Source organism: Dermacentor variabilis, chromosome 6 (genome assembly GCF_050947875.1).
Source record: "Dermacentor variabilis isolate Ectoservices chromosome 6, ASM5094787v1, whole genome shotgun sequence".
NCBI lineage: Eukaryota > Metazoa > Arthropoda > Arachnida > Ixodida > Ixodidae > Dermacentor > Dermacentor variabilis.
The window spans coordinates 113,699,076-113,722,200 of NC_134573.1; the positions used below are offsets into that span (position 1 = coordinate 113,699,076).

Below are 23,125 nucleotides of genomic sequence, written 5' to 3' on the forward strand. Positions count from 1 at the left end.
CACACAATCCGCAGCAACTGCCAGATGAGGTCAACTCAAAGCACCTCCGCCTACGCTCTTCCTCCACGACGCTTCGCTTCCTTTCTCCTTTCCCGCTCCGCTCAATTTAACGCCAGCTTGACTTTCCACTGTTGCTTTGCCGAGAGCATACTGCTGCACATGCAAAGAAGCATGGAGGAAGGAAAAAGATTGGAGGGAGCATTGCGTCACGCAGCCAGCGTTGGCAAGCGAACGCTCCGTCAAACACATACATTTGCTTAGTGGTGGCCCAACACGTGAGCTTTTGCGTCGAGTTTACGCAGCAAGAATCAAGTTGTGCTAAGACGTTTGGCTCCCACTAGCCAGTAGCTTCAGAGCGCAGCTCTTTGGCGCCCGTTCCCGCGTTTCGCGTAGCCGTCGGCCTTGCCGTAATTAAGGTCATCATCCGCGCTCCTGCTGCCATTTCTCGCGCGCGGCGTGAGTCTTGCTCTCCTCTTGTCATAGAGTTTCATAGAATAATAGAGGGAAATCTGGCGCTAGTGTCTACGGTAGCTGCAACTGGAGCGGTTGACCCAGGATGGGAATTATGGGAAGTACATGGATTTGCCTAAATTTCGTCCTACTGGTTTCAAACGGCTTCGTGACTTTGTAAACTCCTCATTTTCAGCAATGTGCTCCGTAACAAAATAATTAAATAAACATTATTAAAATTGTCCGACGGCAGGATTTGAACACAGGACTCTAGCACAGAAGCCGGATATTGAGATAATTAGGGCACGGACGCATGTATCGAAAAGCGATGTGAACGCCCTTATGAGTTTATTGCGACCATGAGGCGCCTTGAGACGCTTAGCGCCTTTCAATTTGGCCACTTCCTTCCCGCGGCGGTGACGGCGCGATGGCGCGTCGCCGCAGCGCCGGCTCGAGCGGCGTATTGCAGTGTGTGCTGCCCAATCTGAAACGCAAAACCACCTCCGTTCGGCACTGCGTGTTCTGTATGCGGTTGCCTGTTGTTGAAATACGGCATCAGCTGCGCTCAAAGACCGCACTACCAAGAAGCGTAATCGTCGGCCAATTTTTTTTTTATTCAGTGCGCGCTTATTCAACTGCCCTGGCATGGTGCCAGCTGGTATCGCGACGCGCTATTCTCTTCTCCAACTCCAGGCCCCTTCCTGCTCCGGAGCTCGCTTTCCTCGCTGGGACAAACCTAATATGGCCGCTTCCACAGACGGGCATGAACACTTGCGCGTAAAAGTCGTGTCACGTATGGAATGTATGGCGTTCCGCGTACGATGCAAGGAACGAGAGTCACAACACGGCCTGAGCGATTGGATGCAGCGAGGCGGAGGCCGCAACGACTGAATTAGGGCCGATTTACGCTCGAGCCGCCCATCGCCGCAAGCGGCACCGCACGCTTGCGGTCGCGCGAAAAATTGCACGTATCCAGCACTTGTGCACAAATTACCATTTACACTGTGTGCACAGTGTGTACCTTACACATTGTAAACCGAAATTTGTGCACAAGTGTTTGATACGTGCAATCTTTTGCGCGACCGCACGCGTGCGGTGCGGCTTGCGGCGATGGGCGGCTCGAGCGTAAATCGGCCCTTACCCTGCGAAGCCTCAAATCAGGTGGGAACAATGTGTACCGAGCAGCCGCTTCGGTTGGTGCTTGTCTCTAGCGGGTGGCGGAAGGTTTCCTATGTTTGCTGCGACGTGAGCCTAATTTGTAGGCTACCGGGTGAACTAGTTGCATTTTGTGTTCCCTTTCATTCGCGGCCTTCTGTACCAGGTTAGCCTCGCTTCCATAATATATGTTTTCAAGGAACACGGTGAAAAACACATGCAGTGTTAGAGGTCACCTTGTTCAACTGAGCGTATTTAGTTCATGCTATCTTAGTGTTAAATGGCCGGATTTTGTTATCGACCCCACTAAATGTTATTTTTAACATGCGTTACCATGGTAAAAATTTAGACCCTCGGGGGACGCAACCCATAGAAATCATTCTTTTGGCACGACCAGATATTTCTCAGAATTACACATCAGGCATTGCAAGCATACTCGCCTAAATATGGTGTTTTTGATTGATGAAGACGCATAATAGAAATGATAACCAAAAGCCCTAGCCACATTTAAATACCAGCATTTCTTAAAGTCTTTCGGCGGAAGAACTTTGCTGGAAGAACTACGTCGATGCGTCATGTGACGTCTCTGAGAAATGTTCTTATTATCTCTGAAACTGTCGACGCAATCTTAAGCACGAACTGACCACAACGCAGTGGTTCACAACGTCACATATTAAAGCACTTAAGCCATTTGCGGCCTTATATCGGCAGTTTATGAATTGTTTGTCTTTGCACTTCATACGAGTTTACAAGTATTGTGACTTCAATACCCCGAAACACCCTCAGCGGTGGCTTAGCGGCCATGGTGCTGCGCTGCGAAGCACAAGATCGCGGGATCGAATCCAGCATGCGGCGGCCAAAATGCAAAAAAGCCCTTGCACCATGCATCAAGGGTACGATGAAAATTTCCTGCTGGTAAAAATTATACCGGAGTACCCGATTACGGCGTGGCTCATAATCTATTAGTGGTTCTCTCATTTAAAACCCCAGAATTCAATTCAATTTAATGCACTGAACAATGAACTGAAACACAAATACAAATTAGACAGCTTAACCCGTTATGGTTGCCATTCCTGAAATGTTTATTCAGTCTTAGAGGATCATTCAGGACATTTTCATTATTCAATAAACCAAACATCTATTCCACCTGCACACTGAGAACAGACACCCGCTTGAAAAAGCTAAATTTGAGCAAACAAACTTGCGTGCGTTCCAACAATCCGTTTGCGCACAATGATTTAGAGAGTTCATTGTCTTAATCCATGAGGGGCTGCCACCTGCAACGTCGAAGAGCCCACTTGAAATGCTGATTACTGCTGCTTTATTTTTTGGCGACATTACGGGGCGCAAACTCATCGAAGCATTTGGCTAGTAGCGTTCACTCGTACTCCTTCTATTTTGACGTTCACTCTGAACGCTTTTCTTCCAGTGCTTCTCAACTATTTTTCCCGTCACCTGCTGCTTCAAGCATCTGTAACTTCACAGTTTAAGTGTGTAAATAGCATGATCTGTGAGGCGAGCGCCTATACTGCCTACTATTGTTTCCGAAGTATGTGCGCAGACGTACGTCACCACACTGGTGGTCAGCGTCAGGAATACTACTAACCTTTAATAAGTAGGAAAACGCGCAAATTACGCGATAGCTAAAGGGCTTGCTGGTGGTTTTGACACGTTGTATACCACACCATGCGAAAATAAGTGATTTTGGTTCTTTTATGAACGGGCCGTGCAGGAGGCCCGCCATGCGGCGATTAGGCAAGGCCTGGACGTCCCGACGTGGGAGCCTTGATCCCGGGTCATTAATCTCCAAGATGCTCATAAAAGTTTTTTTACCAACCAACCAAATTTATCAGCAGTCGCATTAGTTAGATCACCAGTGGCACGCGGTGGGCGTTCCCTTCAGCCGTAATGTGAGCACCACGTCACTGCTACGTCAGCGGCAGTCACGTTCCAAGACGATGGCGCCTATTTTCTCCGAGCAACCACGTGGACCCATTTACCTGTCTGTTTTTTTTTTCTTTGGGAATAGCACACTTTGCCTGAAAAACAGATTGTGTACTTTGGTGCTCTTGCTTCAAACTATATTTGTTGAACGAGCCTCAGCGTGCGGCTGTGTAATCATTCAGACGTGTCTCATGCTCAATGTTTTGTACTAATATAACTCATTTGGAAAGAAACAGCGCAAATTCCTTGATATGAGATCCTACAGTATCAGATACAAATAAGTTACATTGTTCCCTCTTCAACAGATCTTGTTTGTGCAGCTCACTGGGATAAAGTAGGTTATGAAGCACAGTAGGCGTGAAAACACTGGACAAATTTAAAGATGCGGGACCTAGCCTGACAATTACAGCTGACTTCAATGGGTTTACCTAGGCTGATTGTATATGCACTGGAAAACAGTTCACGTCATTGTTAGATTGAGTGAATGATCGCAATATTTGCGCCATTCCTCTCCTGTTATTGTTGTGGATTTTACGTTCTTTTTTTTGCTAATGGATGTAATTGCCTGTTTATGCTTTTTTCTTGCTGTCCTGTGTCATGGCATTGTAGGACTATGGGCTAGGAATTGATAAATCACTATGTATTTGACTTAAGTGAATGCTACTACCTCTCGGCATCTGGAGCTTGCGAACCGCAAGCAATGCATTTAAAATAGGATGAACTAGTAAAGAAATCACTGATCCATGTAGCTGCCAATGGCGTAGAACACTTTGACTCCACTCATTCCATCCTCGGTCATGTACTACTTCACAGGTATTCTTGTTGACGTCAAATAATAAATCTCAAGTACAATTTCAAGATTTCGAGCATGCTATGAAAACTTCAATCTCTCGAGTGGAAATACAACAGGTATGGCGGGTATAAAGTGCGGTACAAAATGCCACAGCGTACACAGGTGAGCGAATCGTCATATCAATTACAGGTTATGCATTCAAACCACTTATTTACCTTCAACCTATCCGGACACTGCTATACACTTGCTGAGTTCACAAAAAGAAGGTGATAAACACTTTTGCCCACAAATTCCGGCAATTTTTTTTTCCTACGCTGAAATATAATGGGGATACGGAGATCCTCTCAACACGAGCACCATTAAACAAATAGCACTGAGTGAGGCACTGAACCACACATTTTCTGAACTCCCAAATTAAGTACTGCATTTCATATCCACTAAGTGGTTTTTACAGTCCACAAAACAAAACTTCTACAGAGAAAGGGCACAAACCATGAGCAGTCACTTCAGCGCTCCACGCCGAGACACACGAAGCGAGCGTAAGAACAGGACACGTTGTTTTAAGGCTGACATGACCCGTACAGCCTACGAATGAAACAAGATTCGCGAAGCGAAAGAAAAGTCTGAAAAACGACATCAGTATCGGACAACAGACACCAACGGATAAAACTGAAACCAACATAAGATGAGGCACGATTAAGATATATATACATATAACGTGTAAAAACATTATCATTACATTGTATGTGTAAAGGTGTCGTACCACCTGTAATGGTAATGTTTTCGCTGAAGAGCCGCATGCTTCAAGTGTAAATTTCATGTGAGGGTGAGGCGAAGAGCAGGGCCTGTCATCCTGTCATAAAATTGCCGTTGTGCAGGCGAAGGTTATTCTCGATGCGGGGAATGATGATTTTTTGTACCCTGACGACCTTAAGTTTGTTATGCTCTTTGCGTCGCATGATCTTCCTGGCCCCACCGAAAGAAACTGATATCGCACAGTATTTGCGCGCGATACCAATGTCGCGTGTATACAGTTCATATGGCATGAGCTCATCCCCAGAGAATGGCGCCGTCGCAGGGAAAGATCTCGTCACCGGACATGGCTGGATTCACCTGGGAGCAACCCAACGTTCAATCGTCCATACGCACAGGATAGCGTTTCATTACGAACACGGAGCACGCCAAAGCGCTAAGCACTGTTCTTTGTGATCCCAGTTCCTGGGACGCGTTTCTTGTTGAGCAAAAAAAAAAAATAAAACACGACCCCCTCGCCCCCGCCTTCCATTTCTTTTTGTATCCAACTCACGGCAGATGTCAGTGTACGTTGCCCGTCTTCTGCTCTCTGCGCTAAGTCCACAACCTGACACAGCTGGCTTCAATGGATGAGCGCCGGAGCTGGCGAAGTTATTCAGTGTACGTTGCCCGTCTTCTGCTCTCTGCGCTAAGTCCACAACCTGACACAGCTGGCTTCAATGGATGAGCGCCGGAGCTGGCGAAGTTATTGTGATTAGGTGAGGTTACACTCCTTCGTCGGCTATCACACGGACTCGTCGACTCTTAACCGCGTATGCGGGGACCGCTTCCACTTGGACTTGGTCGCCGTTGGCGTCGCTGGTAGCAGCGGCCTGGCGCTGGAGTTGGAACTTCGCACATCTTTCGTGCCTCTGTGTCCATTGCGAATGGGGAGCGTCTTCATCTCTTCCAGCACGGGCTGAGACACCTGAAACAGTGAGCAAAACAAAAACGGTATATTAGTATGTAGAACGACTGAAGCTGCGTTTGACCTTTCAGGTGCAACGTCAATAAGGAAATCACAAAATACATTCCAGGCAAAACATGAAGTACGTCCAGTATTATTATTTTAGTTGTGAAGAGGACTTCTCTGGGCCTACTGTGCACCGTTATATGTGGGCGAATAAAATTTGGGCCCCCTGGGGTTATGTCACGTGCACCTAAATCTAAGTACACGGGTGTCTTCGCATTTCACCCCCATCAAAATGCGGCCTCCGTTACCGGGATTCGAGCTGCGATAAAGACAAGTCCTCACAACTTGAGGCGATGACATGGTACAGCGAAGAGCAGAGCTAGTTCGTACGACACCGTTATAACTACGCTAATTATGAGGATAAGATGCACGCGAATACAAAGGAACACAGGAGTACAGAAATTAGAGCAGGTGTACACTCTCGAGCACAAACCCGCCGCGGTAGCTAGCGACCGTGACGTTACGCTGCTATAGGCTCGAGGTCGTGACTCAACCCCCAGCCGGGGTGGCCGCATTTCCATGGGGGCGATGCAGAAAGGACATCGATTCAGTGAAGTGTCCTTCGTCATATTGATGACGTTGATGCTGCTTTACGTGCCATTTTATCCGACGCGACCTTCTGCACAACGTGCCAATAAATCCACTAGGTCATGCCATTATGCCAAATTAGACCAAAACATTACGTCCCGAAGAAGAAATAGGCATCTCGTGGATGCACCAAAAAGGGGAAAAAACATTCCAAGTGAGGACGTTAGTCATTTTGCCGTGTGCTTCTCTGGGCGCTTTACTACCACTTCGCATATAACCCTCCCTAGTGATTTCACGATACGGTACTCAGAGCAGGCGATGCCCTAAATGTCACTGTAGTAAAAACGCCTGTCTAATTTTGCTAGGAAGTGCTTTCTGTGAAGTACGCTCTGACGTGAATGATCGCCTTCAGTCGTTACCTACTTAGTGGCGATAATGAAATTGACTTGGGCCGGTCATGCCACGAAGTGCCAAAACAGTAACTGAAATCGCAAACGACATCTTAGTAGTTATCACGGGGCAGTCTGTCACTAACCAACGAATAGCGTGCAGACCATAAGAAACTTGCTAAACTTCTTGCAGCTGATGACACAGCCACGACGAGTGAACGCTGGCGTAGCAAGCACGCGATAGGACACTGAGCGCTAGGTCCTGCAGCTCCCGACAAAAGGCGGCTGACACCTGAAAAGCACCCGAAATTGTTGACGCAAGGACTTTGCTAGTGCTTCGAGACGGCTGGGACTTGCGTCACATCGCCTATAACAACTCGCTGATGAGTGAGCGTTGATTAGGTAGCCTGTTCTTGCGGTCAGCCGTTCCCAAGCAACACTGATCGATTGATTCACTGCATTTAAGAGGAAGTTTCATAGTTCGAGGCCTATTCCACATATTGATGCGAGTGAAACGCTGATGCGCATCTCTAAGACAGCTGTTGCAATGACATGAATGAAATTTTTGCACTTGAAAGTTTTGCAAGTGTCGAACTTTAGCGAAAGTGTAGAAGGTAATTTTTTTTAATACTTTACTTGTCATAAAGCCGGCCTAAGTCGGCAAGCCTAAAAAAAGTAGAAATACGAAGTTTACACATTTAGCACTCTATATTAAAACCTGACACTGCAGTTCTAAACAGCCTGTGTTAGAGCATCTAAAGCAGAGAAACTTCATATATGAGCTTTAACCCCATTTAACAATGTTTACAAGATTTTTGCAAAAGTGCTACTCGCAAATGAGTGGTACGGTTGTAATTGAGAGCGGTGTATAATAAGTGAATTTTGCGGCTCTAGATGAATTATTAGGTGCAGTTACCTGAAGTGTAATATTATTCTTTATATTGTTGAGTTACATAGTTGGAAGCTTGATCCTAGAGTTATATTTCTTTTACTTTGAAATATTTTTATTAAAGATGTAGAACTAAAACATAAAGTCTATTTGTTTCAGGTAATAAATTTTAACTTTTTCTAACAAACGTAATCAAAATCGGTGTGCTGGTCGCCGAAAAAGAAACGGTTTCTTCATTTTCATGTATTCGGATAGGAGCTCCCGAGCTAAATTTTCGTTGGACGTACTTAACCAATTCTCTTCCAATACGACACAGGTGGTCCAATACGACACATGCTGTATTGGACCCCCTGGTGTTCTTTAACGTGCACCGACATCCAAGTACACTTGTTTTCCTTTGGGGGGGGGGGGGTACATTGGCCCTCCTCCCACCTCCCTACCATCCCACATCGAAATGCGGCGCCTGTTGCCAGTAATCGAACCTGGGACCTCTTGTTCACCCGCAGAATGGGATAGTCAATGAACAAATATGACGGGTTTTTCAAACATAGACGTCGGTTCTGATGTAGGCCACGTGCGTAATATGCCACAATGTTACCGTTCGGTGAGGTTGAATGAATGAATCCATTCATTCATTCATTCATTCATTCATTCATTCATTCATTCATTCATTCATTCATTCGTTCGTTCATTCATTCATTTGTTTATTCACTTTGCACAGGTAAAGAAAACACAATAACACTCAGAACGATAGCCAATGACCGGTAGCGGCTCTAAACGCCACTGTTTTGGAAACAGTCGGGTTAAGCGTGAAACACAGGTGTGACATAGTCGCAATCAATCACAATTATACGCGTATGTTTAAAAAAAAGAAAAACAGAAACAAGAGCGACAAATGCAACATTTTTTTCCCAATGCAAATGTCGCAATCGGAGAAAGTTGCGAAAAAAGAAGGCTTAACGACAAGGCCAAGAGGACAGGACACTAAGTATAAAACGGGAGTTAAGTTTAAACCTACATGAATAAACCGTCAATAGGTTTAATAAAATGTATTTCTACCGCGTAAGGAAAATAGAGGACATCGTTCTTTTTAATTGGAATCTGTTTCAAAAGCTTTGTGTCAAAGAACTGCACCAGTAAGCGCTCTCCGCCCATATGCTTAGTAGGGGGGAGTTACAGTTCCTAAATGTCAAACTTCATAAGATTCAAAGGTGGACACACGGAAGGGGCGGCTGTAGTACACAATAAAAAGTGGCCGCTCACCTTTTCAACGCATGACTGGCTTCCACGTAGTGGGATTAGCGCACAATTTCGCAGCGAGTAGCGCACAACGCTCGCCGTTCTTTTCTTCCCAAAGGCGTTCTGTGACAAGAAAAAAAAGCTCATATAAATTATTTGCTCTCACAAACAGCGCATAAAGTAAAACGAGAATCTATATGTGTGACGAGACCTCCTCAACGCACCTAACGACGATTACGATACATCAAGAATAATGACGATAGCACGTATTTGATTGAAAATTAAAAGAAAAATCAAGAGATGAAATAGACATAATGATTACGAGACCCGTCCTGAAAGGGTAGAGGAACAGTAAACAGAGCATGTTTCTGTGCCATAAGGCGAAGGAAATGAGAATGCGAAGTACGGCAGGCAAAGAAAACTAAATTTAGCTTTTGTACATCGATGCAGCGACCGAGGGACAGCTACTAGTTAATAGGCTTTTAACCGAGAGTTTATTGTCTTTTGAGTATTACTGAATGAGTAGTACTGTAATTTTCCATGATCTCTGCTGTTGTGCAAGCAGCCTTTAGTTACAAATTTGTACGTGACATTGGTGTCAGAATTGCTGGCCGAGAAACAGTCGTAAGAGGGAATATCTTTCAGTGGTGCCTCTGTCTCAGGGGCGACGAAGCCAGGAGCACCGTACATTATTATTATTATTATTATTATTATTATTATTATTATTATTATTATTATTATTATTATTATTATTATTATTATTATTATTATTATTATTATTATTCAGACATTATACACTTCAGAGGAAGGGAGTGCGAGGGAGGAACAGGCGGGCAACTGGCACAGGAAGGAGCCGTTCACAGGCATGAAAGCAGCGACAGAGCACCATAGCGGAGCGTGCACACTCAGGCGTGCTTCGAGAGTTATTATGTGCTCTTTTGCCGCGCGTTTTTTTTTCGTTTTTCGTTGATAACATTAGGTTGATAACTACGGGTGATTTTTTTCCTTCTATCTGCCTTGGTAAATGACCGCCAGCACCGAGCAGCTCGGGTTTACTCATGTGGCTTTCTTTTAGTTAAGTATTCAAATAAGGAGAAGCTCCTGTAGTGCAATAAGTTCGCTTCGCTTGGTGAAAATTTACCTCTTAGCGAACTACGGCAGCCCTGCTGCGGTCAAGCTAGGGAAACGTTGGAAAGGGTGGAGCATGTTTTATTAGAATGTGAAGATATCTGCCCAGCGGTCGATTTAGGCACCACTGGCCTCCTTGAAGCGCTCGGTTTCAGCGAGGGCAGTGGGAAAGTAAACATGTCCGCAATGGAGATTAGTAACAGGCGATTGGAAGATTGGTGAAAGAAACGTAGGGAAACGACAAACAACGGACGCGCACAATAAACAAAGTTCACCATAGGGGTTCAGAAACTTTGGTTATGCGAATTCATCGCAGGATTTTTTCCCCTTTTTTTCTTCTTCTTTAACGTAGCTAGGACATTAGGCATTAAAATAACAAGTGCTTGGTGGCACAACCCACCGCCCCGTTCAAAAGGAGATGCTCATAACATCCATTTATTCATCCATCCATCCATCCATCGATCCCTCCGTCTGTCCGTCCGTCCGTCCGTCCCTGCCTCCATCCATCCATCCATCCATCCATCCATCCATCCATCCATCCATCCATCCATCCATCCATCCATTCATTCATTCATTCATTCATTCATTGATCCATCCATCCATCCATCCGTCCGTCCGTCCGTCCGTCCATCGATCCATCCATCTATTTATCCATTCGTACGTCCGTCCGTCCGTCCCGTCCACCCATCCATCCATCCATCCATCCATCCGTCCGTCCGTCCGTCCGTCCGTCCAACCATCCATCTATCCATCCATCCACCCATCCATCCATCCATCCATCTATCCATTCATATCCGTCCGTCTGTCCATCCATCCATCCATCCATCCGTCCGTCTGTCCATCCATCCATCCATCCATCCATCCATCCATCCATTCATCCATCCATCCATTCATATCCATCCATTCATATCCATCCGACCGTCCATCCATCCATCCAACCATGCGTCCGTCCGTCCATCCGTCCGTCCGTCCATCCATCCATCCATCCATCCATCCATCCATCCATCCATCCATCCATCCATCCATTCATCCGTTCATCCGTCCGTCCGTCCATCCATCCATCCATCCATCCATCCATCTGTCCATTCGTTCGTCCGTCCGTGCGTCCGTCCGTCCGTCCGTCCGTCCGTCCGTCCGTCCGTCCGTCCATCCATCCATCCATCCATCCATCCATCCAACCATCCATCCATCCATCCATCCATCGTTACTGGGAGCAAACTAAACACTGTCAGAACCAACATTACTCTGGCAAGGATTTACGACATGTCGGTAGATTTTCAACCGTGAAGACTGCTTCAAGCGGCACTTCAAATCAACTTATTTGACCAAATAATACTCAACCTAATAACACTCTTCTCCAGCATACCTCAACGTTTGCATCTTTCTATCTGAATCTCCTTACACACTGTCTCATATCTTTCATCATTTCAGTTTTCCTTTTCTTTTTCTCCCATATTTTCTGTGATAGCTTTGTTACCAATTAACCATAACGACAAGCTCACATGAAGGAACAAAAATTTGGAGGACGCTTCAGCTTCGCTTTTAAGAGTGGAAGGCGATAGCATTCAAAGATCCCTGACTGCTTCGCATGCTTCCCGGGAACTGGAGCGTACGTAAAGTGATGCTTAGCTGGAAACATTTGCCGCGAACGCTATGCATGAAGGCGAGCTTTGTGGTAGAACGGGTGGAACCACAGCCGCTTGCGTGGGCAGCGATGCTGCAGAGGCGAGCGCCAGCTGGAGTTAATACAAAGAACTGGGCGCGCCGCTGCGTGGCCCCCAGGACACCTATCGCGCCAGCGCGCGCAGAATGGTGCACGCCGCGGCCGGTTTGTGTGTGTGAAGTGGTTTCTTTGAGCTTTCACGCCGCAGAATTATGTTTTCTCATATAGTCAGATTACAATCCGAGAGCTATCATGTCTGTAGGTTGCGTGCAAGTCGTAGTTTACGATTTTTCTACGTATTTTAGCCTGAAAAGCTTGTTTAGGTCAGTAAATTTTTTGCATCACATGGAAGGCCTAGGTATACGTGGTTCGAAAATCTGTGCGTGCAACGTCCGGCGTTAAATGCAAAACGCCGGTGCCGGTATTTCTGCGACACGGGCTCCTTAACACTCCGGCGTTAAAACGGGTAGAAACGAAGCACAGCACGTTACTCAAGAATGTCATCATGGGTCGTCACAACCAATATGTGTTAATATTACAGCACTAGTCTCTATTCCTTTCTTTATTGGTCATGTTGAAATACACATTGCCGCATCTATAAAAAAGTATCTGCTCTTTCCCTCTGTTGTTTTTCCTTACGCAACGAGATCTGAAGTGGTGTGATCGTTCGTGACGCTTATTTTCAGAACCATATGGCAAATACGATTGCTGCGTGTTCCAGTGTAACTTTTCAAAGCCGCTGTAAGGTTATCCTCTTCGACTGACTATGGCATGCTGTAGCCAAGCAACGTTCCTTGAGCTTATAATGAATTACTGATGAGTAAAGTACGGGCTCTTACATCTGACAACGAAGTGATTAGCGTCTTCTTTTGACCTCGCATCGTGGGCAGCGACGACCACGACTGGCCGGACTGCCCGGACTGCCGGTCTGAAGGAACGCGCTCGCATTGGCGCAAGTTCTCCAGGAACCTGTTCAGCTGCTGCTTGAACATCCGTGTGGTGAGTGTGTACAGGACGGGGTTCAGCGCCGAGTTCACCGGCAGGAGGAACACTGCGACCCATGCGTATAGCGTCTCGTCGATCTTTGTTCCTGCAATGCACGTGGACGAATTAGAAGATCAAAAGACGAAAGCTGGAGTAAAACAAAAATATCAGATGAACTTAGCTCTGCGAATTGCAGTAAGGTAGGAAGTTTGGATAGTTGGATGAGTGCATACTTCAAATCAGCGCGGATGAGGACCGAAAAGCTATGCAAAGGACGCACGCAGCGAGACTGCTATGTAAGAACTGAAGCTGATACTGCTTCCATTCGTGTTGCCGTCGTCTTCCTTGGTTGGTGATTTAAAGTGTGTAGCTCTGATGTCATTCGAACTGTACGACCAAGGTGAACATTTTAGCGTGCGCGTGAGACGGCGCTGTGTATTACATAGTGTCCCAGCTAACTTTAGCCAGAGTTTAAAATACGCAAATGCCACGTAACTGAACAGAACAAAGGTAATGTTGTTTGCAGTCGCTTGAAATTTCTCAAACTATATTTTTTTCATTCCGCCTAGTTAGACAATTCGTGAAAAAATCCTGATACAGCTTCCTGTTTCTCAGTACGCCCTACATAAAAGTGTTTTTCCGAGCGTGAAAGAAGCCCGCTAAAATACACGCAAGGTGCCTCGAGCGGCCAGTCGCACGGCAATTTCGCGTGCATTTGTGGGCTTCATTCACGCTCGGAAAAACACTTTGATGTAGCACGTACTGAGGAACAGAAAGCTGTATCAAGAGTCTTTCATGTCGGTCTGCAATATTCTAATTGAGACTTTTAATCTAATTATCATATTTGAGAAGTTGATTATATTAAGATGAATTATCTCAATAGGCGGAATGCAGAGTATAATTTGAACAACTACAAGCGACGGCAAACAAAATTACCTTGGGTCTGTCCAGCTATGCGGCATTCGAATATCTTTAAACTCTGACTAAAGTTAGCTGGGACACCCTGTATATATATCCCTGATCCGCGAAGATCCCTGACTCGTCTCATTACCGCACTATGTGTCACGGTTTCTTGATGAAATCACTCGCTGCGTCTTGCCGGTCTACACAGCACTTAAAGCCTGCATCAAGCTACATGTTGAATGTTCCATGTCAAAACGTCCTTAGCTATAGATTGAGCTTTCTATCTGTGCATATGGAACGTGATGAAAAGCTACAAATTTTGTCGCATTAAAAAGACAACAAAGAGAGACAGATAGGTCGAGCTCTATTAATAAACGACCCCTCTGCAATACAAAGAAAAAAGAACTTTTGCCATACTAGAAATTTTGACAAGCCAGAAAAGACCCAAGAATAAAAAGATAATGGTAAGCGACCGTAGCCTTTGGCGCTGGTGTCTCTTAGTGACACTCGCACCTCGGCGTTGGTGTTCTTTAGGTTCTTAGGCGAGCGCAACGCACGAACCGAACTCGAGGACGTCATAGCCTCCGTGTTAATTAATTAATAAATAATTATGGTCCCGTTAGGTCTCATGCCACAATATTGTGTTCTACGTGTTTAGTGAAATGATTACTTCCTCTTTCTACTTCCGGGTTTCCAGGAATTCCGCCAAAGTTGTGCACACGTGGCAGGTCTCTACAATCTAGGATTCTGTCACCCGCCTTGTTTGCTCAGTGAATATGGTGTTAGGCTGCTGAGCATGAGGTCGCGGGATCATTTCCCGGCCGTGGCGGCCGCATTTCAATGGAGGCGAAGTGTGAAAACACTCATGTGCATAGACTTAGGTGTACGTTAAGGAAACCCAAGTGGTCAAAATTTCCGGAGTCCTGCACTACGGCGTGCCTTGTAATCAGAAAGTGGTTTTGGCACTAAAAACCCCATAATTTAATTACGATTCGTTGCTTTGGTGTGCGGTAATCAGTGATTTCTAATGAATTGTTCCAGACACTTCAGTAACTCAACTTATGCCCTGATATCATATCTATAATGAAACCCATGAATGTTGTGGTTTGCTATTTTTTTACTTATTTTGAATTTCGTCCCTCGTCGTGTCAGTGATATCTAATTAATTTTCATTATTCCAAACACTTCAGTAACTCAACATGTAGCTGGACTTATGCTCTGATAACATACCTATATTGAAACTCATGAATTTTGTATTGTACTATTTCTTTTATATTTTTCTTATTAGTTTAGAATTTCGCCCCCCGTCGTCTCAGTTTCAGTGACAGCGCGGAGGAGGGGCGACGCGCCGCGAGTGTGTAAAATGAGCGCGTTGATGACGTTCCGAGGTCTACAAACGGTGCCACGCTCACGCGTTCCCACACGTCAGCACTCTTAAGTGTCTGCCGAGTGTTTAATTTTAGCAATTGCTGTCGCGCGAGCTGTCGTTGCGCAAAAAATTGGGCGCGCGCGTTCTGCGCAATGACGTCACAGTTGGACTGGCGGCGTGCGATGGCGCAGCGTGCACGCTCTTGCGGACCGCGTGGGCAGCCGCGCAAGTACGCCACTGCGGTAGAAGCGCGTGCTGCTGCGCCTTACCGCGGAGGTCGGGTCTTAGTGAAACACGTGTGCTTCCCGTTGCGGCTCGTTAGGTCTTTCGAGAAGTCTAGCTGAGATTGTATGACTTAACGCGTTATCAATGTGTAGAACACAAGTCTAACCCCGATTGTATAACTTCACGTATTACCAAATATGCAGCAAGCTTTCGTCGTCTTGTGTTTCAAGAGTGTGATACCGGCCGAACTTTCCTTTTTTTTGCGCGTAAGCATGAACTTCATTGTATTTTAAAGGGAGTCTTGGGCTATATGTACACATCTTAAAGTATTTTTGCGGCATCACGACTACCAGAAAATAAAAAAAATAAAGAAAAAGAATAAATGCGTTGATTTCTGTGTCGTCCCACTGTGTCGCCCTAAACTTAAGAAAGTGGAAGGTTTGTCACGATATTCCTTTCTTGTAATCAAACTCTTACTCCAACATTACTGAAAATACAGTTTTGTCAGGGTGCTTGTTAGTATAATGTAATTCTATGTTTATCTTACGGACCACGACAACTCGAAATATTCCCTCTTCCCCTTGATGTCCCAGAAGTTTCCTCGAGTTTGCGAGAACAAAGAAGAAGAAAAAAGGAAGACAGCCAAGTGATGCCTACACACGTACCAGCTATGGCGATGATCTTAATGAAGACGATTGGCATCCAGCAGAGGAAGTCGGTGCCTACTATGAAGGAAAACCGCTTGGCTATGGCTCGGTCCTGCAGCTGCTGCGTGGAGCGCAGCCCCACTTTTGAATGCGTGATAGTGACGAACATGGTGAGGTAAGCGTAGGCGACGAACGCGAATGCCACGCTGTTCACGATACAGAACACGAACGCTGAGTACTCCCAGCCTGTAAACAGACGGAAAAAAAAAACACATCTTTTCATCGTACTCCATCCTGCCTTCTCACATTGCTGTGTGTGTGTGTTTCTGTTTTCTTTCTTCCTTTTTTTTTACGGCGATGCTGTTACTGTGGCTACAAGCGTTAAAAAAAGCGTTCGTATATACCTGTTTCCACAGTTTTATGAAGAAACTATAGATCACTCGCAGAGTTTATATTTCGAGGAAATGCAGGGAACGTTAGAGGTGGTGTGCGGAGACGAATTTTGAATTGTGTGTGTCAACTAGGGGCTAGATGAAAATTACGAAACCCTCGTTTGTGACCGCTTAGAGGCGTTACTTGAAATGCTTTAAAAATTTACCTGCTACCTAGATGCACGAAAAGCGGCAGATATTTCATATTTCGAGTAAACAAGGAGAATCAAATCGTATGCAATACGTGTACTGAAAGTTTGAAGAGTGCAACTTTATTATGTGCTTTGAAAATATTTACTTGAATAGTCGTTTGCTCTCAATTTGCATGCATTGTGCGACACGTGTAGCTTGTTTTAGCGGTCACATTGGTGGGTTACACGAGACACGTTGTGTATGTTTCGTTGTAGTAGGAAGAATGTTGAAACGAACAATATCATTATTCCGAGTAGGGTAATTGCAGAATTTGCAGAAAAATTCCATATTCAACCGTTCCAGAGTGTCACACTGCCATTATCGTCAATGTTTTCCAGAGCCCTGAAGTACCTCTTGAAAACACCACACTAACATTAAATGAAAATGGGCGAAATGATAAATTTAACTCATATTCTAATCAGAAGCATTGTAAATAATACCTGAACCTTCGTTTTCTCTCTAATCTTATGCGTTATCAAAGCCCTTTATTTCTTAACCGTTAGTTAGCAAAAAGCAGCAAGGTATCGCCATCTCGCGGATTGGCGCGCTGATATATGCGTGGCGTACGAACATTGGGCAAATTTTTGGTGGAGTGTGGCACATAAAACACTCTCGTGTACAAAACGTTCAAAAAAGCATTTACCACGCAATTTCCGGCAAGCACGTGCCATTTCAGACTGGCGCGAGTCTCACTCACCCTTCGAATCCGGGTCGTGGATGTGCAGAGGCAGGCAGACGCCGTTGCTGCCGTAGAACTCCTCACCGTAGTAGTCAGGTCGCATCATGGGCACGGCGGCAAGCAGCAGGGCCACGAGCCATACACCGAGCATGCAGAGCCACGCGAAGCGGAACGTGCGCCGTTTCAATGACAGAGGGTACATGATGGACGCGAACCGGTCGACCGTGATCACAGTCAGTGTGAACACCGACGCCTCGCTGCTGACCTGCGGGGCCACGGGTGGCGCAGGAGGCAAAGAGAAAAGTGGAAAGTCGGGCGAGGTGGCTCAACGTTCACATTTGATACAGCGCAAGCAGGACGAGAACACGGAAGTGAAGAGGACAAAGACTTCTTTCAGGTGGTGGTGGTGATAAACTTTATTGAAAGGGGGAAGGGTAAAGAGGGACGTGGCTGAGGGTTAGGGCTCAAGTAAGGCCCTGGGCCTGCTTGGCCTTTTCCGCCCAGTCCACCAGTTCAAATTGTCGGTCGACGTCCCCGGAACTGAGCCAGGCTGTCCAGTCAGTCTCGCTGCTGACGGGGGGATGAGAGAACGGGAGCGAGGTGCATTCCCACATTATGTGTGTGAGTGTTCCTGTTTCTGAACAGAGCCTACATTTGTCGCTTTCCCTGCCCCTTGTGATTTTGTTAATGTATTTTGGGTGTGGGTACATATTTGTCTGAAGTCGCCGAAACGCGACCGCTTGCGTTTTGTCGAGTTGCTTGGCCGGTGGTGGGAGCGCGCGACGCCTCAAGCGATACCGATGGGCTATTTCATAATAAGTCTCGCAGGGTTCCTCGTGTCTCTCCTCCTCATTCAGGCCGTCCGCATCCGCGGACGAGGCTCGGCGCGCGAGATCTCGAGCCAAACTGTGAGCCGACGCGTTTCCGGGCACAGCCGCGTGAGCGGGGGTCCACATGAGGGTTTTCAAGCGGCTTAGGGGGCGTCGTGTGAGGACATGGTACGCCTGTTTGCAAATTCTACCACGGACGAAATTGCCGATGGCCTGCTTGCTGTCGCTGATGACGGTATTCGCTTCCGCATGCATGGGGATGGCAATCGCGGTTTCCTCCGCTTCCACCACTCGGCGAGCCGTGATTGTTGTATGTTCTGTCAGTCCTCCGCTGTGATCCGCTACCACTGCAGTCATGAGGTCGCCGCGAGGGTGTCTGGCTGCGTCTGTGTAGACCACTCCATCTTGCGAGCCGTAGCGTCGCCAAATGGCTTCACTACGGGCCTGCCGACGGCCCTGATGGAACTCGGGGTCCATGCTGCGGGGTAGAGATGGGGCACAAATATGCCCCTTGACCTTTCGCGGAATCGTAATGTACTCTGTAACCTCGGGGATAGCCTCGAGACTGAGCTTCCGGAGGACTGTGCGGCCAGCCGGGGTTAGCGAGAGACGACGGACTTGGGCTGTGTGGTGACTGTCTAAGAGCTCCTCGATCGTGTTACGCATGCCTAAGGCCTCTAGCCTTGCGGTGGCTGCGTGGTCCGGAAGGCCCAAGGCTGCCTTTGTGCTTCGTCGGATCATGGTGTTTAATTTGGCTAAGTCCGCGGCTGCGAGTTTGACATATGGTGTCGAGTACGTGGTTCTGCTGGTTTTGTATGCCTGCACAAGTCGAAGCAGATCGCCCTCGCCCATGCCGTGGTGCCGATTAGCCACCCGGCGAATGAGCTGTAGAGTGTAGTTGGTCGCCCTCTGGAGTTTCCTTAACATGAGCCCGCAGCGCAGCGTGTTCTGAAAGTCTAGCCCAATATTTTGATACTGGGGCGCTCCGGGATGGTAAGTTCTCCGGCCTTAAGCTCAAGGAAGCGCCTTCTCCATGGTAATCCCCTGGGACAGCTACTTCTGCCGGGCTTGATCAGGAGGTATTCGGATTTTTCCGGTGACCACGTCAGGCAGCTTGACTCCGCTTAAGCTTGCACGACGTCGATGCTGCGTTGCATGATCTCTTGAAAAGTTTGTGGATCGTCCGCCGCTGCCTATAACGTCACGTCGTCAGCGTAGAGGCTGTGGTGAAGCCCAGGGATAGAGCACAGCAGTTCCGGGAGCCCGCGTATCGCCGCGGTAAAGAGAGAACGGGAGGTCACTGATCCCTGCGGTGTGCCTCGGCTCCCCAGCTCTATAAATTCAGTTTCATGTTCGCCGACTTTGCTCCGGCACTTCCGGTCGGTGAGAAAGTTTCGAACGTATTGGTACGCTCGGTTTCTACTGTTTCGAATATACAAGAAAAATGCAAGCTACGAGCTTTGGAAAACACAGGTAAAGAACCTTGTTGTAAGAGAGAACGATGAGTTACGAAGAAGTTGCGGTCACTGACCAAATCATGGTGATAAAAAAAAGTATCGGAGCCCCTGCGGCTTTCTTGGTCACACTCAATATCAAAGACCCTGTCAGAGACCGCTCATACGAAGAGTGACGCTGCAAAACCTTCCGGCACTGCCATGGCTACCGAAGGAAAAGTTACTTAAAGATGTCCCGAACCACTTTTCATCGATTTCGAGAAATGCATTTGGTGTTAAAAAAGACAATTTTCAGAAATAGATTGCAGCAAAAAAAAAAACGTACTTCAATGCGTTTAGCAGATACGGAGCTCGATGCGAAGCGAAATCTTCTAAGGCGTCTAGGCTGGAGCGGTCAGGTCTGAGCTTAACGTCTGGTCTGAGCTTAACTTCGGCGCGGTTCGAGGGTAGCCGAGTGTTCCAAAACTCGTAGAAATTAGCGAGATCCGGAAGCTACGACGCGCACAAGCAGTGTGGCGAAAGCTTCATTCCTAAGCAGCGGGCGACGCTGAACGTTAGCAGACAACAGTCGGCGATAGTACGACAGTCGCACTTACGGAAGCAAGTAATTCCTATTAAACATTGTAGTTTCTATTCATTGCCTGCCTTAATAAATACACCCAGTAACTGTACGAGGAAGCGCGTTGGTCCAAACACCCTTCTTGATTGATGTCAGCTATTGACCAATAGTAGCCGCGTATGGGAACCTGTTATGTCACGAAATATAGGAGCCGGGGAAGAGTGAGTATAGAAGGCTCCCGTTGAAAAGAGAGTGCCCGAGAGAAAGGTGACTTCCCACTCCGCTTGCGACCTCCACGCGAAGCATGCGACTGGAAAATGTGGCTGTGACGTTCACAGCAGCCTGCGCTATCCGCGGACAGAGTTCTTTCACCAAGCTCGGGTTCTTCAGGGCCCTTTTAATGAAGGACAGCGGTGGCTCCACATTGCGGCAAGTTACGTTTAGTGCGAGAAGAGGCTGTAATCTCACGCAAATTCTGTTTGGCCAAGTGACATACCTGCGCTGAACTTTTAAGAGAGAGCGAAGCCCTTGGCAACTCGATAAAAAATTAAATTATGGGGTTTAACGTGCCAAAACCACTTTCTGATTATGAGGCACGCCGTAGTGGAGGACTCCGGAAATTTCGACCACCTGGGGATCTTTAACGTGCACCTAAATCTAAGTACACGGGTATTTTCGAATTTCGCCCCCATCGAAATGCGGCCGCCGTGGCCGGGATTCGATCCCGCGACCTCGTGCTCAGCAGCCCAGTACCATAGCCACTGAGCAACCACGGCGGGTGGCAACTCGATACTACTGGATATCTAACCCTAAGCCGCTTCGATCGATAAGTCCATAATGCCAAATTTCCGGGCGGGACACTCAATGTCAATTGATCAAGAGTAATCAAATAAAAAAAATATCCGTCTCCAACCAACGCTTTCACAAGGTGATTACACCTCGTCAGGGCGACGATTGCCTCCAGCTTGAGACATCCCTTGTTGAACCACTGTTGATGATTTCTCCTCTACATCTTCCTGCGAACATTTGTCTTGTTTACGTTGTCAGTTGGGTGCTTGACGTTCAGACGCGCTTGTAGCATCATCGAAACCCATCGAAGGCTGTCCGCAGTATTCTAGTTAGTAGGTAGCAACGGAAACAATAGTCCGCAACATATTTTCTAAGAACCGAAAATAATCTTAAAGCCAGGGGTTTAACCACAGGAAGTTACACAATGGGACATGAGGAACGCCGTATATTGGAAGGCTCCGAATGAATGTTGACCATCTGGTGCTCTCTAACGTGCACTCCAAGCGCGATAAGCACCAGCGTTTTTGCATTCCGCCATAGCAAAATGAAAATCCTGGATACGTGTTTCCATGATAATCAATGAATAACATGTAGTGGTGTTGCGAATATATCCTTTTTTAGCATACTATTTCTAGGAATGAAATCATGACGCAGCTCCAAGTAAGGGGAAAGAAATATGTCCAACATATATATAGTGTATGAGTCTATGCTAGGGGGCCGCGCAGGCAATTTTCTGGAAGTTTGCTGACAAAGAAAATGTATTCAAACGGCATCCTAGAGCCCGCTTTTCGTGCTATACAGCTAATGCGTTAGAAAGGCTGACGTGAAGAAGGGTCATAGAATATTCCTAAATTACGAGAATGTTTGGTTTTTGGTAATAAATTTTAAATTTTGTGCACCTTCCTGCGTTTCAATTTTTTTCTTGATTCGTTATGCATATTAGTTAAAAAGTGCCACCCACCGTGGTTGCTCAGTGGCTATGGTGTTGGGCTGCTGAGTACGAGGTCGCGGGGTGGAATCCCGGCCAAGGCGGCCGCATTTCGATGGGGGCGAAATGCGAAAGCACCCGTGTACTTAGATTTAGGTGCACGTGAAAGAATCCCAGGTGGTCGAAATTTCCGGAGTCCTCCACTACGGCGTGCCTCATAATCAGAAAGTGGTTTCGGCACGTTAAACCCCATAATTTTTTTGAAAAGTGCCGTTCTTTGTTGATACGGCCTCTGATACCCCATCAGAGGCCTTTATGGGTAAAATAGATGAGGCTATTGCTTCTGATGATTACGATGACGACGAGACTAGCTCCCGCTGCCATGCCTACGCTGTTCAGGAAAAGTGCGCTTACCGTTGACAGGAAACCCGAGACGCTGCAACCGACGGAGCGTCGCCAGCGGAGGTCGTGGCGAATGTACTCTCCTCGGAAGGCCACGTCGTGCGAGGCGATGACGAACAGGTAGACGCCCATGATGAGGTCGGCCAGTGCCAGGTTCTTGATGTAAAACGAGTGCACCGCGTTGGGCTCACGCAGCACCAACCTCCCGACGAGCACGAGAAGGTTGCCGAGGCAGGCAACCAGCGCCACCACCCACACGGCCACGCGGAGGACCACGCTGTCCAAGAGGTGCGCCAGACTGCTGATGCCGTCTCCGCGTGGTTCACAGACCCGAACGTGCAGCGCGGAAGAGCAGAGGCTGAAGTCGCTGAAGTAGCTGCGCAATTGAGATGAAGCCGGGTGGGGAAAAAAAGATAGAGAGGAGGGGGGGGGGGAGGGACGGACGTGAGATGAATTTCTACATAAAGATATATAGACTTTAGACACTAGAATGGAATTGATTTTATTACCGGTCAATACTGGCACAGTAACACAGTTCAGATCTCAGTGACATTCCTTGCGCTTTTTAAATAACTGCTGACATTGAATAAGAATGATATTTTCTTCTTATACATATAAGTTTTTTTGTTTGTTTGTTTACTATATAATAGTCACGATTAAATTGTTCTGCTAGCTTTTTCTGCTATTAATATATGCCTTCTTTTCAATGCCATTTTAATTTCCACCTGCTCAATGCAATGGAGTGGGTAGGTGGGACTTTAGGGTATGCAACGAAATAAGGAGAGTGAAC

The 23,125-nt window shown here is 46.8% G+C and overlaps 1 protein-coding gene across 2 annotated transcripts in view; it reads right to left on the reverse strand.

Moving 5' to 3' along the window:
• Window positions 1-2,663: 2,663 nt before the first annotated feature.
• The window catches only part of LOC142585057 (uncharacterized), a 210,338-nt gene continuing 189,876 nt past the window's right edge, over window positions 2,664-23,125 (reverse strand). For both annotated transcript variants that reach the window (XM_075695516.1, XM_075695515.1), the window contains exons 16-21: window positions 22,348-22,711; window positions 17,392-17,638; window positions 16,090-16,317; window positions 12,783-13,033; window positions 9,177-9,275; window positions 2,664-6,062 (exon numbers count right to left, since the gene is read on the reverse strand). In XM_075695516.1, the coding sequence (XP_075551631.1) occupies window positions 5,880-6,062; window positions 9,177-9,275; window positions 12,783-13,033; window positions 16,090-16,317; window positions 17,392-17,638; window positions 22,348-22,711 (1,372 nt within the window). In that variant the 3' untranslated portion in view covers window positions 2,664-5,879. The remainder of the gene's footprint in view (window positions 6,063-9,176; window positions 9,276-12,782; window positions 13,034-16,089; window positions 16,318-17,391; window positions 17,639-22,347; window positions 22,712-23,125) is intronic.